The sequence below is a fragment of the Amborella trichopoda genome, chromosome 11, assembly GCF_054954075.1.
Source record: "Amborella trichopoda isolate Santa Cruz 75 chromosome 11, AtrichopodaSantaCruz75HAP2 v2.0, whole genome shotgun sequence".
NCBI classification, from domain to species: domain Eukaryota; kingdom Viridiplantae; phylum Streptophyta; class Magnoliopsida; order Amborellales; family Amborellaceae; genus Amborella; species Amborella trichopoda.
This window is the reverse complement of record NC_142346.1, coordinates 3,783,607-3,799,256: the sequence shown is the minus strand read 5'-3', so window position 1 is coordinate 3,799,256 and position 15,650 is coordinate 3,783,607. Positions and strand designations below refer to the sequence as shown.

Below are 15,650 nucleotides of genomic sequence, written 5' to 3'. Positions count from 1 at the left end.
GTTATACACTATTCACATTCACCTCTCTCTCTCTCTCTAAATTCTATTCTACACTATTCACATTCACCCCTCTCTCTCTCTAAAGTTATTCTACACATTCACATTCACCTCTCTCTCTCTCTATTCGACACTTTTTTTTTTTTATCCGGAGTCCCTTTCAAGGAAATAGACTGTATTTGAAGTTCTTGACTCTCTATCTCTCTCTCCTTAAGTCAGTTCCCTATAAAGCTATTCATTCGATTTACATCATCCTAACGCACACTTTCTTGCTCTAACCAGTCCGTTACATCGTTACTGGCTCTATCTACGTTCCTTTCTCTCTCTCTAACCAGTCCCTTAAAAGGGTACTGGCTCAATCTACGTTCCCTGGTTCCTTCTTGACCAGATAGTCAAGAGATGATCAAAGAAGCCTATTTATTCGAAATCTCATTAAAACTCTTCACAGTTTTCTCAGTCCCACACACCTCGTAAAGTTTCAGAAGCGTTTACAATACAAAAGGAAAGTTGTAAAGAAGAAGTTCTTCTTGTTAAATCCATGAGCCTAAAATCATCGGTTTCTCTTCATTGTAGTGGAGCTTGATTATATAATTCAAAGGAAAAACAAGAGTTTCATAAGTACAGGGATAGGTTTCAAAATGCCAGGTGGTTTTCCCATTGGGTACCGGTTTTACCCTACTGAAGAAGAGCTGTTGAGTTTCTACTTAAAGAACAAGCTCGATGGTAACAGAGAAGCCCAAATCGATCGAATTATACCATTGGTTGACATCTACTCTTATGATCCATGGCAATTGCCAGGTAAGAATGAGCACTAGTTTGAGAGAGAGAGAGAGAGAGAGAGAGAGAGAGAGTGAGAGAGAGAGAGAGAGAGTGAGTGAGTTTATAAGACTTTATATTTGTTATATTTGGAGAGAGAGAGTCATTATGCTTTATAAGACATTATATTTGTTATATTTGGTGCACAAAGGTTTAGGGATCGAATCCCCATCCCCAGACGTAGGCTTAGTTCATTAATTTCAGAGAGTAGTACCTCAGGTCTGCCCCATTATTATTTTTAGCAGCTTTCTTTCTAAGGATCAATATTTTGAACTAGCATTTTTTTTCTTCTTCTTCTTGAAATTTGTTTTACTTCGATGAGTTTTGGGAATATTTCTTATATTTTGAATTATTAATTAAGACTTAATTTTTATGTGGATGATTACCAGTTATTGATGCTCTTTTCTTTGGTTTTGTTCTAAGAAGCATGAGGTCACCATTATTAAGCTCATCGTTGCACTAATGAGAATCAAAATTAACAAGATAACCTGAGATTCTTTTTTTGTTACTAGCTCGTACCACGAATTAAAATTAATAAGACCACCAAGAAATATTCTTGACGAGGATGTTGAGATGTATGAGTGGAAGAGATATAATTCGAAATGAATGTATTTGAGAAACCTTAAGTGTGGCTCCAATAGGTGATAAGATGAGCGAAAATAGAGTTAACTGGAAAGCCTGCCTTTATTGTATTTAATACTAAAAAAAAAGTAAAAAAGGAAGAGCTATACAAGACTTGTGAGTAGAATGCTTGAAGACTTCTGAAGGATGGTCCCAAATGAGGGGCCTTCTCCTATTTCTTTTATAGGCAGTTGGCCTCTAAACCAACAGTGTGGATCGTGCCACTTGCTAGCGATCCCACGGTTATGGACTCTTCATGACTTCTCTACAATTCTCTACACTTCTAGAGAGTTCCCTATGTGTTTCACACGTTAGACTACTAGAGGAGGGGCTTCTAGACCATCTGCGGCCTCCGGGGCTCTCTAGACCCTTATATACTCTTATTGTATATAAAAGGCCGGGCCCTATCAAACTAAGGTATACTTATCTCGGTTTGATCACCGATTTTGGGCCGGATGAGGTGCTAGTGGGTTTAAATAGAAGGCTTAGAAAAGGTAAAGATAGGTTAAAAAAGACATTGTTCAAAGTAATAAGAAAAGATACGAGAACTTATAGCTTGACAGAAGATATGGTCCTTCATAAAACAAAACGGTGGATCAAAATTCTTATATAGAAAATGCACTCAATTATTTCTTATGGAGTATGAATAGTAGCATTGCTTTCACCCACGTTATAATCATCCCTTCTTTCTCGCTCACTGTATCCTTTCCAATGCGATGATAGCAATTTTCACATTTGCTTCTCTCTACGGGTTTGATAACAAAAATACAGCGTCGCTCTATCTCTCTCTTTTGAACTGTGATAGGCCACTTTCACAATTGCTTTTCTCTCTGGGTTTGGCAACAAAAGAGAAATTTAGTTACAGGCTCGAAAACACTTCTATTACTACGTAATGCTCCATATTTGGGGTAATTTATGCTTAGGTACCCCACGCTCGTTTTTTTTCTCCTGCTTTATCCCTATGTCTCCACCAATGGATCAATTTTTTTATTTTTTATTTTTTATTTTCTCCAAGTGTAAGGCTATGACATTGTTTAAGGGTAACTTGGGGTCGGTACGATGTTCTAAATTTCATACTGTCAATATGTGGAATGATGTTTGGTTCATCATATTGATTTTTTCTCAGTGGCTTAGCCATAGACCAGGCAGTCTCGATGTTTTAGATATTGGACCTCTCAGTGTTTTAGATATTGGACCTCTAACTAGACTGAGCCCATTGGCGAGTATATCATCAGACTCTTAGCATGCCTCCTAAGTGGCACAAACATGGCAGTCGGATGAACATCAGACCGTATTACGACGGCCCGGTGTTCCATATACCGCATTATGACGCTGCAACGGCATACTCCACATTTAAAGGAAATACAAAAGATAAAAATGAAAAAACCAGTCCAAGGCTACAAACATCATTCCAAGGCAAAAAAAGTTATAATAATAATAATAATAATAATAATATTAATATAATAATAATAATAATAATAATAATAATAATAATAATAATTATTATTATTATTATTATCATTATTATTATTATTATCATCACGAGGAAGAGGGGGACCACATAATAAATTCTACCAGGAATGTTATGCGGTCCGTACATAATTTTCTAATGGCAAAAAAACAATTCCCTCCTCTATTTCCTTAAGTTCCAAAAATTAGTCAAAACTTCGGCCAAAGGTTTGCTCAGTTTCAACTTTGAAGCTTAATCCCCAAGCAATCACCAAAAGAGAGAACAAATAATCTCGAAACAATATAAAGCCAAATTTTCGTTTCGCGAAATTTCCATAAATCGAGGTTGTGTAATATAATCTCTTAAAAAAGTGTTGTGAAATGAAATGGGGTTGTGTATGGTTGCAGCGAGGGCGGCAGAGGCCAATATTGGAGACGGGGAGCAGTGGTTCTTCTTTGTAAGGATTCAGGAGCGAGAAACACATGGAGGGAGGCCTAACCGTATAGCGCCCTCTGGTTACTGGAAGGCGACCGGGACTCCCGGTTACGTGTATTCATCAAATAACGGAGTGATAGGATTGAGAAAGAGCCTGGTGTTTTACACGGGGAGAGCACCATATGGGAGGAAGACCAAGTGGAAGATGAACGAATACAAGCTGAGGATTGTGGAGACTAACGGTGATGATGTTGCCTCTTCTTCTTCTCATGGTGCAACAACTTTTGCGGTAATGTCACCATCTATGGATTGTTTTTTTCTTTTTGTAGAAGTTTATTTAAGGTTGATACCTTAAATTGTAGAATTAAATCCAACGTCAAAAATCCATTGAAAAAGGTTATTTTGACATTGAAAAACCATCTAATTAATCATCTCGACATCTAGATGTATGAATATGGAAAAAAAAAAAAAGATTTTAAGCCTAAAAAATAGTACATCTTGCAACGCATTATTTAGACTATCTATTTTCAAAATTCGCATGAGTTTATGAACCATTTGATCTCAAATTTTTTCAGATTTTCAAATTTTTATAATTAAAAATAAAAATATATTATCGGGCCATTGTAAGAGTTTTTGACACGAAAATTACATCTTATAAGTGTCTTACCTTTTTTGTTTTTTTGGGTAATTTAGTGCGTGTACCCCGTTTTTTTAAATGGTTAAATTTTCAAAGCTGTCAATGAGATTGGAGAGCACAATATGTGACTAAGGTATGGGAGGTTTAAAGTTGCAATCTTACATAACCCACACACTTTTTGCTTTGGGAGTGGGAGTAATTTATCTATTTTCTCTCTCACGGAGGAGAGAGAGCTATTTTCCCTCGCTTCATAGAGAGAAAAGAGGAGGTTCTCACTTTTCGAGAGAGGGTAGAGAGCCTATAAATGTGTTCTCTCTCTCTAGAGTGCGGGAGGGGGATGAGAGAGAAACTATCAACAAGGGGCCGTGTTCGCTCTTTATCTAAAGATTACAAGGCCATGGAGGGAGGGAGAGCGACTCTGAATCTTTTCTCTCTCTAAAAATACAGAGGGAAGGGGAACTATAAAAAAACGAGGGTTGTGTTCTCTCTCTTGCTACATATTCTTCTTTTCTATAGAAAGCGTGTTTGTAATGTGACTCTTGAAGTGAAAAGAGAAAGGGACAGAGAGATTTTAGGAATTCCATGTCTTTTTCTCTGACGAAATTCCATGTCTCCTTTCATGAGGAAAGAGGAAGGAAGGTTCGCGTTTTTTTTTTTCCCTTTTTTGGTTTTTGTTCTTTAGTAATCAAAAGGGAGAGGGTCCCCTGCAACATTGCAAGAAAGGCAACTATTTAGATTTGATGGTGTAAATAAGTTTTTACCCGAGCATATAAATCTACAAAGTGCTCCAACATGAGCACTTTTTAATACCATTTCTAAGTAGCATCTAAGAAATTTAATAATAAAATTAGACACGGGTAAAGCCTCTAGGTGGCTATCTAAGGCAACAATAATTCCCAAATTGAATAGTTTCCAAGTGTAAACTTTTTTGAAGCCAAAAGTAGATTATAAGATTTAGAATGTTTGTGCCTTTTTTTGGTTAGATGTTGCAATAATAGAGGGAAAGAAATATAGTGTTATTTTAAAGAAGGGTAAGGTTTGTATAAGGCTCCCTCGTCATGCTGTAGAAGTAAGGCACACCTCTATAATTCACTTCGAGATATAGTTTCGGGGTTGGAAGCTTAAGACACACCTCTATAATTTACTTTGAGATATAGTTTCGTGGTTAGAAAACTTGTGAAGGCTTTTAAAATCTATTTTTTTCCTAGTTATGAAATTTAAATTAGTACAGATTGAGCAGTTCTATAAACACTTAAAAATCTTAAAAATAGACGGTTTAGATAAGTTGTTACAAGATGCATCTTTTGATAATTTGAAAATATTTTTTCTTCATATCCACATATCTCAAGGTTGATAAGATCGATTGGAGGGTTCTCCAACGAAATCTCTTTTGATTTTTTATATGCACCTTACTTCAATAATATAATAATATAAGTTTGCAACATTATATAAACATTTTCCTTTAAAGAAATGGAAGCTAAGCTCTTGTGGGAGTAAAATGTACATTTATTTCCTCAGGTAAAACTTAACCTCGTTGGAACTCCAAAATTTAACCACGTTGGAACTCCAAAATTTGAAGAGATAACCTCTTCAACCCAAGTGACTGACTTTATACAAAATTCACTTAGATCCACTGATCTGGGTCCATGGATAAGGTCTTAGTTCATAGTTCTATGAGTTTTGAGTTTGGAAACAACATACTTTTATTTATTTATTTTTTCCCTTTTTCTGTTTGTAAATTTCTTCAGTTATTGTCATTTGCAGGTTCGGCGTGAGATGAGCCTGTGTCGTATTTATGTGAAATCAGGAGTCCTAAGACAATTTGATCGAAGGCCCCCAGTTATACCAGCTATTCAAGAACCAGGTCCTGGTCCAAGTTCAAGTACTTGGACTGAAAACCCTAACCAGCAACCCACTAATGAAATGATCGATGACAATGTCTCCGAGGGGTTGAATCTTGACAGGGATGAGGCGGGGACTTGGGATCCAATGGCTGATGATTTTGCATATTGGGAGTTGATGGATGACGAAATCGTCAATTTGGAGTCATGGAATTCCATATAAAATTTAACTCTTGTGGATTGTCAAAGTGTAATTCAAAATAACTCACAATAGCAGTAGGTTTACACATTCTTAGGAATGCATGAGAAATTTACAGATCTAGGGTGGAAAGTTCATGCCTGGAGAATTTCATTGTCAAGTGAGCGAATTCTTTATTAACTGTAAGCCATACAAACCATAGGGATCACCTTTTAATTATTTTTTTCCCCATTTGGGTAGTCCAACATTCATTTTACTTTTTGGGGGTGGAAGAAAGGTCAGTGTGGTTAGATTTATTTTGATGTCAGATGATTCATGAAGGTTCATAATACAAGCGCATCTCAAGTCTTGAGCTTGGATATAGATATATTGCAATTTTACATTGAGATAAGGGATTGTATACAATGACCGATTACTTTGGTGTATGGAGGTCACAATTACTTACAACCATCCGATTTTAAATAAGATAGCTTGGGTGTGTTACAAAATTCAAGAAAATTTATGTGAACTTTCAGCTTGGTTAATAAAATAAATGCAGCCACCGAATTCCACATCCAATCATTAAGATTAATTGTGACCACCTTGTACAAAAGGCAAATGGTCTCTTTATATACTTTCTCTTGAAATAAACTTATCTTTCAGTAGGAAAATGCTATTGACACACACATGGCTTGGGGTGCAATAGGTTGGGTGGTCGAATCCACTTGGATTGCTAGGACCTAAAAAATAAGGGTCTGGGCTATAAGATGTCGCCCTAGGGCCTGGCCACCATGGCCTAGGGGTAAGGCAAAGCCTAGCCTGGCTAGGTCCATGATAGGGCCAACCCTCCTTGGCACTTTTTTCTTATTCATTTTCTCTTTATATTTGTTGGATTATGTTTGGTCCATCCTGACAGGGCCCTGGTCTCCTTGGCTTGATCAGGGCTGGGGTAGGGACAAGGTTGGCCCTGTGCATGCCTAGTTGGGCTAGGGCCAACCCTGTAAACATGAGAGATGGGCTAGGGCCAAGCTGACACAGGGCATGCCCAACCTTTTGCCAGTTGACATCTCATTTGATTGTAATGTAGTATTTCATACATTTATAAATAGTAAAGGGTTAGGGCTTCATCATCATTATCATATGAGCCTTTTTCCAATCTATTTGGAGTTGGCAATGCGATTCTTGGTTTGTCATTCTACTTTATCAAATGCCATACCCTCAGTAAGGTCATAAGACCCTATATCTTTTCTCACTAGTTCCAATTATGGCTTTTAGAGCCTACTTCTTGCTTTTTTTTTAGCCTTTCACTTGAACTAACTTGCATCTCTTAACCGGTGTTGTACTGGGTCCGCGTTTCATGTGGCCAACCTACCTAAATCTATTTTATCTCATCTTATCGTTTATTGGTGCCACACCTAAAATTTTCCAAATGTATTCATTTAAAATTCTATCTCTTCCTATCTTGCGACTCATCCATTTTATTATCTTCAAGGGGGTACACCACGGGTCTTTTAGGCTTAGTGCTATATTTGTTAGAGAGAGACTGTTTTTTGAAATATTGTATAGGGCTTTAGTAATTCTTTTATTCTTTACCCTTAAGGGGCCGTTTTGGTAGCTGAAAATCTATTACAGGGAAACATATTACAAGAAAATATGAGATTACAATATTTGGGTACACTTCAACAGTACGAAAATGAAAATAAATTACACAAGATTTCCCAATACATGAATCTATTACACGTATAATCGTTGTGAAATCCTTTACTCGCGTACTTGGTAATCTAACTACGTGACTCTCTTACCCCAAAAAAACTCAATCTCCCGCCATTCTCCCTCTCTCCTGCGCACATCCATTTCTACTTTCTCTATCTAAACTCTCTATAAACTCCACTTATAAGTGTTTGCACATACTGCGTACATCCATTTCTTCCATTTCTACACTCTCCTGTACACATCCATTTTTATATCTTTCTATCCCCAATTTGGGTTGTAGCACTCATATGAAGCCATCTAACTCTCATATAAAAACAAAAATAATAAAAATAATAATTGGTAATCAATGAGACATTATACAACACAATCATAATAAAAAATTTCACACAACATAATCCTCATAAGAGATTAGTAAAAGCTCAATTGAAATAAGATACCTCTCTAGTTCCTCCAATGCCTAAAATGTTTTACTGCAATTACCAAACCTTTTAGTTTACTAATCCAACTTCTTCTCCTTTTTTAACTTATAATATAAAGATTTTGAATTTGGTATCATAAATTTATTGTTTATTTGAAATTATATTGAGAGACATTTGAACGACTTCTATAAAAAATGAATAAAAATAAGGCTTATCACAATAATATCATGTTATTCCAATGGCTTATCATGTTGAAACCAAAGTCTAATCATGTTAGAAGACATGTGATTCCATGTAAGTACCAAAGGCATACAAAATAAGTAGAAAATGATGTCATGTTGACTTTAGAATGGTACAAGTTATTATTATAAAATCTTTTTGGAATAGTGATGATGTTATTATTAGAAAATCTTTTTGAAATGGTGTAATGATGACGTTAATTCGCATTTCAGTGAAATTTTGTGACAAAAAAGAAAGAAATGATAGTTTATAGGCAAGGGCTGGTAAAATATTGATAATGCATTTTCCATATTTCTTTCAGACATAGCTAAACAGTAGCAATGCATTTTCCAGGTTGTATCTAAATACTACGCAAACAATAACAATCCATTTATAAACAATGTATTAAGCAGTAACGTATTACGTTAGTAATATATTTCACAGACAATATATTTCCAAGTATCCTAACGACACCTAAGGGTAAATCTATCCATTATATATATATATATATATATATATATATATATATAAACATACTACATATGTAAACAGAAGATGTATGTGTTCTCTTCACTTGCTCTCTAGGGTTTCCTAAGTTTAACAATATTGCTATCTTAATTGAGCGTTTGCCCTTTCCTAGAGGCATAAATAAATGGACATACTCGTGGTTGCACGCTTAGATAAACTCATTTTGGCATGCAACCACTTCGTAATATGAACTCATTTTGGCATGCAACCGCTTCGTAATATCAATTTATGTGGGTTTGTTGTTGCTGCATACTTGCAAGGCCACGAATACCGAAAGTGTGCATGCATACACGTCCGCGCTTGCATGGACTGATCTCTCCCAATAACTGGATGCCATGTGAACGTGTTTGCATGCACATGTTCCCGTATACAAAGTGTGTCTCATGCATATGCATCTAGCTTTCATGAATAGATGCATCTTGGTCGTCCTCCGGTGTTTTATATTCGTGTGCATAAGTCTTTCTCTCTAACATAAATTTAACCAAAGTTTTTTTTAGCAACTTTTACGTCAAATTGAATTTTTCTAGCAAATACCTTTAAATTAAAAAAGTTATATTTTAATTTTTTTAATGAAAATGCCCATAGTTCTTGACCGTACCGTCCCCATTTTGTGCTGGATTGCATGCTCAAAGTGTTAGACTATCCTTATTTTATGTCAGGCCACATGCTTTCTAGATGCTCAAAGTGTCGGACCACATGCCCAAAAATTCAGACCACCCCAATTTTGTGCTGGACTGCATGCTTTCTAAAAGCAAAGTGCAGGACCGCCCACATTTTATACCAGACCGCATGCCTAAAGTGCCGGACCACCTTTATTTGGTATCGGACCGCCCTCATTTTGTGCTAGACTGCATGCCTTCCATAAAGGATTTCGGTCTTCATTTTACCTTTTTTATGACTTGGAGGTATTTGCTAAGAAATTTAAATTTGGAGTAAAAATTGTTAATAAAGCTAACTTGGGGGAAGTTGCCTAGAAGATTTTGGGGGGTTTTTGTAATTTCCCAAACTTTTTATTCATTCATGAATCACAATACGAAAAAATAGCAGTCTTAAGATACATAAGAACTCTCTCTCTCTCTCTATACACATGTATTTCACTTTTTGATGCAAATAAAAAAAAAATTTATTATTTTTTAATGGGTTATCCTTTTTTTTTTAAGAATTGGGTGGGTGTGACGTGAGTTTGTTTTTTGTGGTTAGGGGATTGGATTTTAGGATAAGCTTGGCTTGATTGGTTTTAAAGAGATAATTTAGTCATGGTTGGAGTTTTCAGGATATATTGGGGTAACTTGGGCTTACCTGACAAAGTCCTGTTGACACGTATGGCTATGAGGCTTTACGTGTCTAAGCCTACATTTGTAGAAATACATATATTTAACGGTCATATGGTCCAACGTCCATATGAATGTTGGATATCCCTGAGATCAGGGAGCCCCTCGTTTTTCAGAGACCCGTTGGAGAAATACAACGGTTACCCCTCCTTCTCCCTATAAAATGGGAAGCCATAGAGAGGATGCGAACATCAAGGAAAAGACGTACAACTGTGTACAGTTCTCTCTCTTAAAAGTGAAGGGATAAAAAATCCAGGCTCTACAATCACGAGCCTTGCGGCACCCTTTCTCTGATATCGGCTTTAGTCTCTTCCACGCTTCATCAATTTTTACTGTCTATGGTATTAGAGCGCGGTTGCTATAATGATTTTGGTGCTGTTGTAATTTTCTCAATTTTGTGCCTTTTCTTTGCTGTCCCGTGTGCCTGAGCCTTGAGTTCTTTCCTTAATTTTTTTTGTTTTATTTATTTATTTGTTATCATCGTTTTGGAAGGTTGCCATCTTCTACTTTAGAAAAGTAAACACTTTTTCAAAACAATAAATCTCTATTGACATTATTGCAGTGAATTTCAGTGCATACCACTGATTGTCACTGAATATCATGCATTTTAATAAGCACGTATAGTTTCGAGGAACCTTAATCTGGCGCTTTAGACGAACTCGACCATCACAACGCATGTATATCTTATTCCTTTATCATCGCAATTGTTTAAAGGATTAGCATGTATATCTTTATTTAAGAGATTGCTTGGAATTACAAAGTGATATTGATAGAATGCTGCAAGAATAGATATTTTAGATTTCATATGGTAGAATTTTGTGTCATAGAGATATAATCGCCTCTGTGAATAAAATTATCTGTGCAGCTGAAATTTGTTTTCTTCAATAAATATCAGTAGCTACAAATTGTGCTATTCTATTACTTTAGATATTGCAGCTACATATAAAATAATATTTGAGGCTGAATTTTTTTTTTTTCTTCACTAAATATCAATGGTTACAAATTTTGCTATTTTTTTGCCTTCATATTGTTGATATTTCTATATCACACTAACTGCCTTGGTGTGATATAGAAATTGATACTTGATATTTGCTCTTTTATTATAAGGGCTCAAACACCTTGATATTGATCTTGCACCCTTGATAAATAATAATAAAGAGGAATTTTATATTATCTTTGATAATTATAGTACTTACTTATAGATTGAGAGATTGCCTATTTCATCAAATTTTTTTAAGGCATCACTTAATAACTGATATTATTTTATAAAATAATTGCAGCTCTCTCTGTACATGCATTGACCACATAACAAATATTTTGGTGGCTTATTTAACTTCTTTAGAACTTAGAAAGTATTAGGTTTCTCATACATAACTTAGCAAATGGGCAGTAGAATTGTAATGGTTGAACTTTCTAGAGTTGATAAATTGAATGGAAACAATTTTGGCATGTGGAAGAGAAAGATGAAATATCTCCTCATCCAAGATAGAATAATATATGTACTAAGAGAAGAATCACCAATGGTTGGTGATAAACCAACTGAAGAAGAAAAGAAAAAGTTAGAAAATTTTTTAGAAGATGACCTCATAGCAAAACTTGTATGTCAACTTTTATGCAATATGACCTTATTAAGGTTTTCGAGCATCAAAGAGCATGCTGAAGGCAATAAAAACTAAATATGACTCAACCTCTGAAACACATTTCCAATTGCTATTAGAGTAATATAACTCATTTAAGATAAATAAAGGTAATAATGTAGTGGAACATGTAAACAAAATGCTTGTTATGGCTAAGGACTTAGCCATTGCTGGAATGAAGTCCCTGAGCCCATGCACGTTTCTACAATCTTAAATGCCTTCCACCTTCATGGAGGATGATAACAATTGCACTTAGATTGAATACAAAATCTCTTACTTTAGGAGACATACATATGCAACTAGCCTTAGAGCAAGAGCACATGAACAAATAAAAAAGAAGTGAGCTCATGCTTGCTCAAGGACCTCCCAAATTTAGCCAACCCAAGCCTAACAACTAGAAATTTCAAGGGAAGTTTAATAAAAGGAATAATATGTTAAAAAACAGAGGAACTAAGCCCTGCAACTAAGAATCTAAACTAGGACCACCAAAATGCTTTCTATGTGGTAAGCCAGGACGTCAAGAACTACTGCCCATAGAATAGAAACCTCCAAAATCAAAATAATATTGAAAATGGAAGCAAGAAACGTGAAATTGTTTGTGTAGTTTCTGAGTGCCTGATAGTAGACCACAACATCAAAGGATGGTGGGTAGACTCAAGTACTAATCGGTATATCGCAAGCTCAAAAGGCTTCTTTGATGACTTCAAAGAAATAAAAACTAAGGAGAAACACATTTGTATTGGAAACAATACCTATTCTGATGTATTAGGTATATGAACTTGTAGGTTATATGTAGGGATAAATGACCTAGTAATAATTGATGTATATTTTATCCCTTCTATGAGACGAAATATTGTATCTGTCCCCTTGCTCATTAGAAAGGGTTTTGAAGTCCGCTACCGATCATTGAAAGCATCAATCAGAAAGTGTGGACAAATTTATGCTTGGGGACACTTGGTTTTGACCGTAACTTATTCATTCTTCATATAAATGAGAAAGCTGATAATAAAATTACAACTTATCCTGGTCAAATTGATTGTGTAATAGTTGTTGATGCATATACTTGGCACCTTAGGCTTGGCCACCTAGGAACAGACAAAATAAACCGATTAATAAAGAAAGGTCTTATTCCAAATCTAAAAAATGTCGAATTTGCAACCAGTCAGCATTGCTTGTCCGGAAAAATGACTAGGAAATCATTTAGTAAAGGGGAAAAAACTAATGAGTTTATTGAATTGTGGTCCACTCTGACATTTGTGGGCCCCTCAATATTAAAACTTATAGAGGGATATCATATATCATCACTTTTATTGATGAATGTGGTCAACTTTAACATTTGTGGGCCCTCAATATTAAAACTCATAGAGGGATGTCATACTTCATCACTTTTATTGATGATTTTTTTAGATTTGGATATATTTATCTAATCCATTATAAATCAGAAGCTTTAGAAAAATTTAAAACATATAAAAAGGAAGTAGAAAACCAATTGGGTATAAACACCAAAGTTCTTAGAACTGATAGGGGAGGTGAATATACATCCAAAACTTTTAATACTTATTGCCAAGAAAATGATATTAAAAGACATACCACTATGCCTTATACACTACAACAAAATAGAATATCTGAAAGGCGTAATAGAACCTTTTTAGAAATGACTATATCCATGATGACTCATGCTAATCTACCCAAGACCACTTTTGGAGAAGCAATAAGCAAATCCATCTATATTTTTAATAGGGTTCCAACTAAGGCAATAAATTCTACCACTTATGAACTGTGGATAGGTAGAAAACTTGATCTATCTAACATAAAGAAGTAGGGGTCGACTGCCCATGTCTTAATCCCATATCATCATAGAAATAAGTTAGAAAACAAAACTCTAATGTGTAATTTTATAGAATACCCCGAAGGTTCAAAGGGATATCGGTTTTATCATAAAGATAGAGGACACATTAAAAACAGTGATGCCGAGTTCCTAGAAGATTTTATTGAAGAAAACCTACATGTAATGCATAATGATAATGCACTTAATATCATAGATGACTTAGAACACCACTAACTACAGTAGATATGGATAGCCCTGATCAACTTGATGATGTTGAAGTACCCACACACCCAATTTTAAGTGATCAAAAGAGGTTTAGAGCTCATCCATCATCCCTTGAAGATTTCTAAGTCTATATGAGTAAGGAAATCGATAACCTTATTGACCTAGATGAAATCCATGACTCTTTTGACTTCAATGATGCTATGAAATCACAAGAATCTCAAGAATGGCTTAATGCCACGAGAGAAGACTTAGATTCTATTGAAAAAAATAAAGTTTGGGATCTGTGTGATTTACCATCAGATAGGAAACCTATGGGTTCTAAATGGGTACTTAAAAGGAAGTTAAAATCTGATGGATCACTTGATAAATTTAAAGCTAGGTTAGTAGCAAAGGGTTTTACCCAAAGAAAGGGAGTCGACTATGTCGACACTTATTACCCAGTTGCAACATTTATATCTATTAGAATAATTTTGGCAATCATTGCATATTATGACCTAGAACTTTACCAAATGGATGTAAAGACTGCATTCCTGAATAGTGAACTAAAAGAAACCATCTACATGAAGCAACCTGAGGGCTTCATAGTTAAAAGAAAATATAACAAAGTATATAGATTAAATAAGTTTTTATATGGTTTAAAACAATCTTCAAGACAATGGTACTTAATATTTCATGATGCATCCTACAGATGAGATATAAAGCAAATAGATTGGATCATTTTGTGTATGTCTTGAAGAGTGGGAGTAAATTTACAATACTCTCATTATATGTAGATGATATTCTAATAGCTAGAAATTACTTAAAAATGATTGATAAGACTAAGTCATAGCTTTCTTCTCGGTTTGAGATGAAGGATATGGGAGAAGCATCTTATGTCCTAGGCCTAAAAATAACTAGAGATAGAAAATAAAAAATGTTGTCATTGAGCTAAGAGAGATATCTTGATTGTCTTCTCAAAAGATTTCAAATAAAAAATTGTAAGCCATTGTCTACTCCTGTTGTAAAGGTAGTAAAGTTGTTTAGGAAGGATTGTCAAGTAGAAGGATAAGAAAAGCCTAACGTTCCCTATGCACAAGTTATTTGTAGCTTGGTATATGAAGTAAGATGTACAATACTAGACTTGAGTTACGTCGTAGGACTTGTTAGTAGATATCAAAGTAATCCATGCATAGCTCATTGGAAAGCAGTAAAAAGAATTTTAAGGTACATTAAGGGAACAAAGTATCTAAAATTATGTTTTCAAGCAGATAAACTTGAAGTTATAGAATATTAAGATGCATGACATATTTTTCTCTTTGGAGGGGCAGTTGTTTCTTGGTCTAGCAAGAAACACGCGTGTCTAGCTAGGTACACAAAGGAAGTTGAATATATTGCAGGTAGCACTGCTTATACTTTTGCTGTCTAGATAAAGCTCTTCATTGATGATTTGAAGCAACAATTAATCGACGGACCGATCCAAATATCTTATGATAATCAAGCCGCAATTAAATTAATTCAAAGTGGAGCAAATAGCTCCAAAAGAAGACATATAGGTGTCCAATATCATTACATTCAGGATATAATTGAGAAAAGTGAAGTAACTGCTAGTTACTTGCTCTCATCAAATGTGATTGCTGATCCATTAACAAAGGGTTTAAGTGTTGAACTACTGTCTGAGCATATTAGCTTAATGAGATTTAAAAATGTTTAAGTTAGTCAGTTTTCATAAGTGACAAATCCGTATTAGTGTGAAAATCCTCATGATAGATGTTTATACTAAGAGGCCTATCTGAAAA

General features: G+C 35.1%; 1 protein-coding gene across 1 annotated transcript; it reads left to right on the top strand.

Annotated features, from left to right (window-relative positions):
• Window positions 1–274: 274 nt before the first annotated feature.
• LOC18441281 (NAC domain-containing protein 90) lies at window positions 275–6,361 on the top strand. Its single transcript, XM_020671596.2, has 3 exons — window positions 275–795; window positions 3,292–3,608; window positions 5,721–6,361. The coding sequence occupies exons 1-3, from the start codon at window positions 636–638 to the stop codon at window positions 6,018–6,020; spliced, it is 777 nt and encodes a 258-aa protein (XP_020527255.1). The 5' UTR covers window positions 275–635; the 3' UTR covers window positions 6,021–6,361.
• Window positions 6,362–15,650: the final 9,289 nt, after the last annotated feature.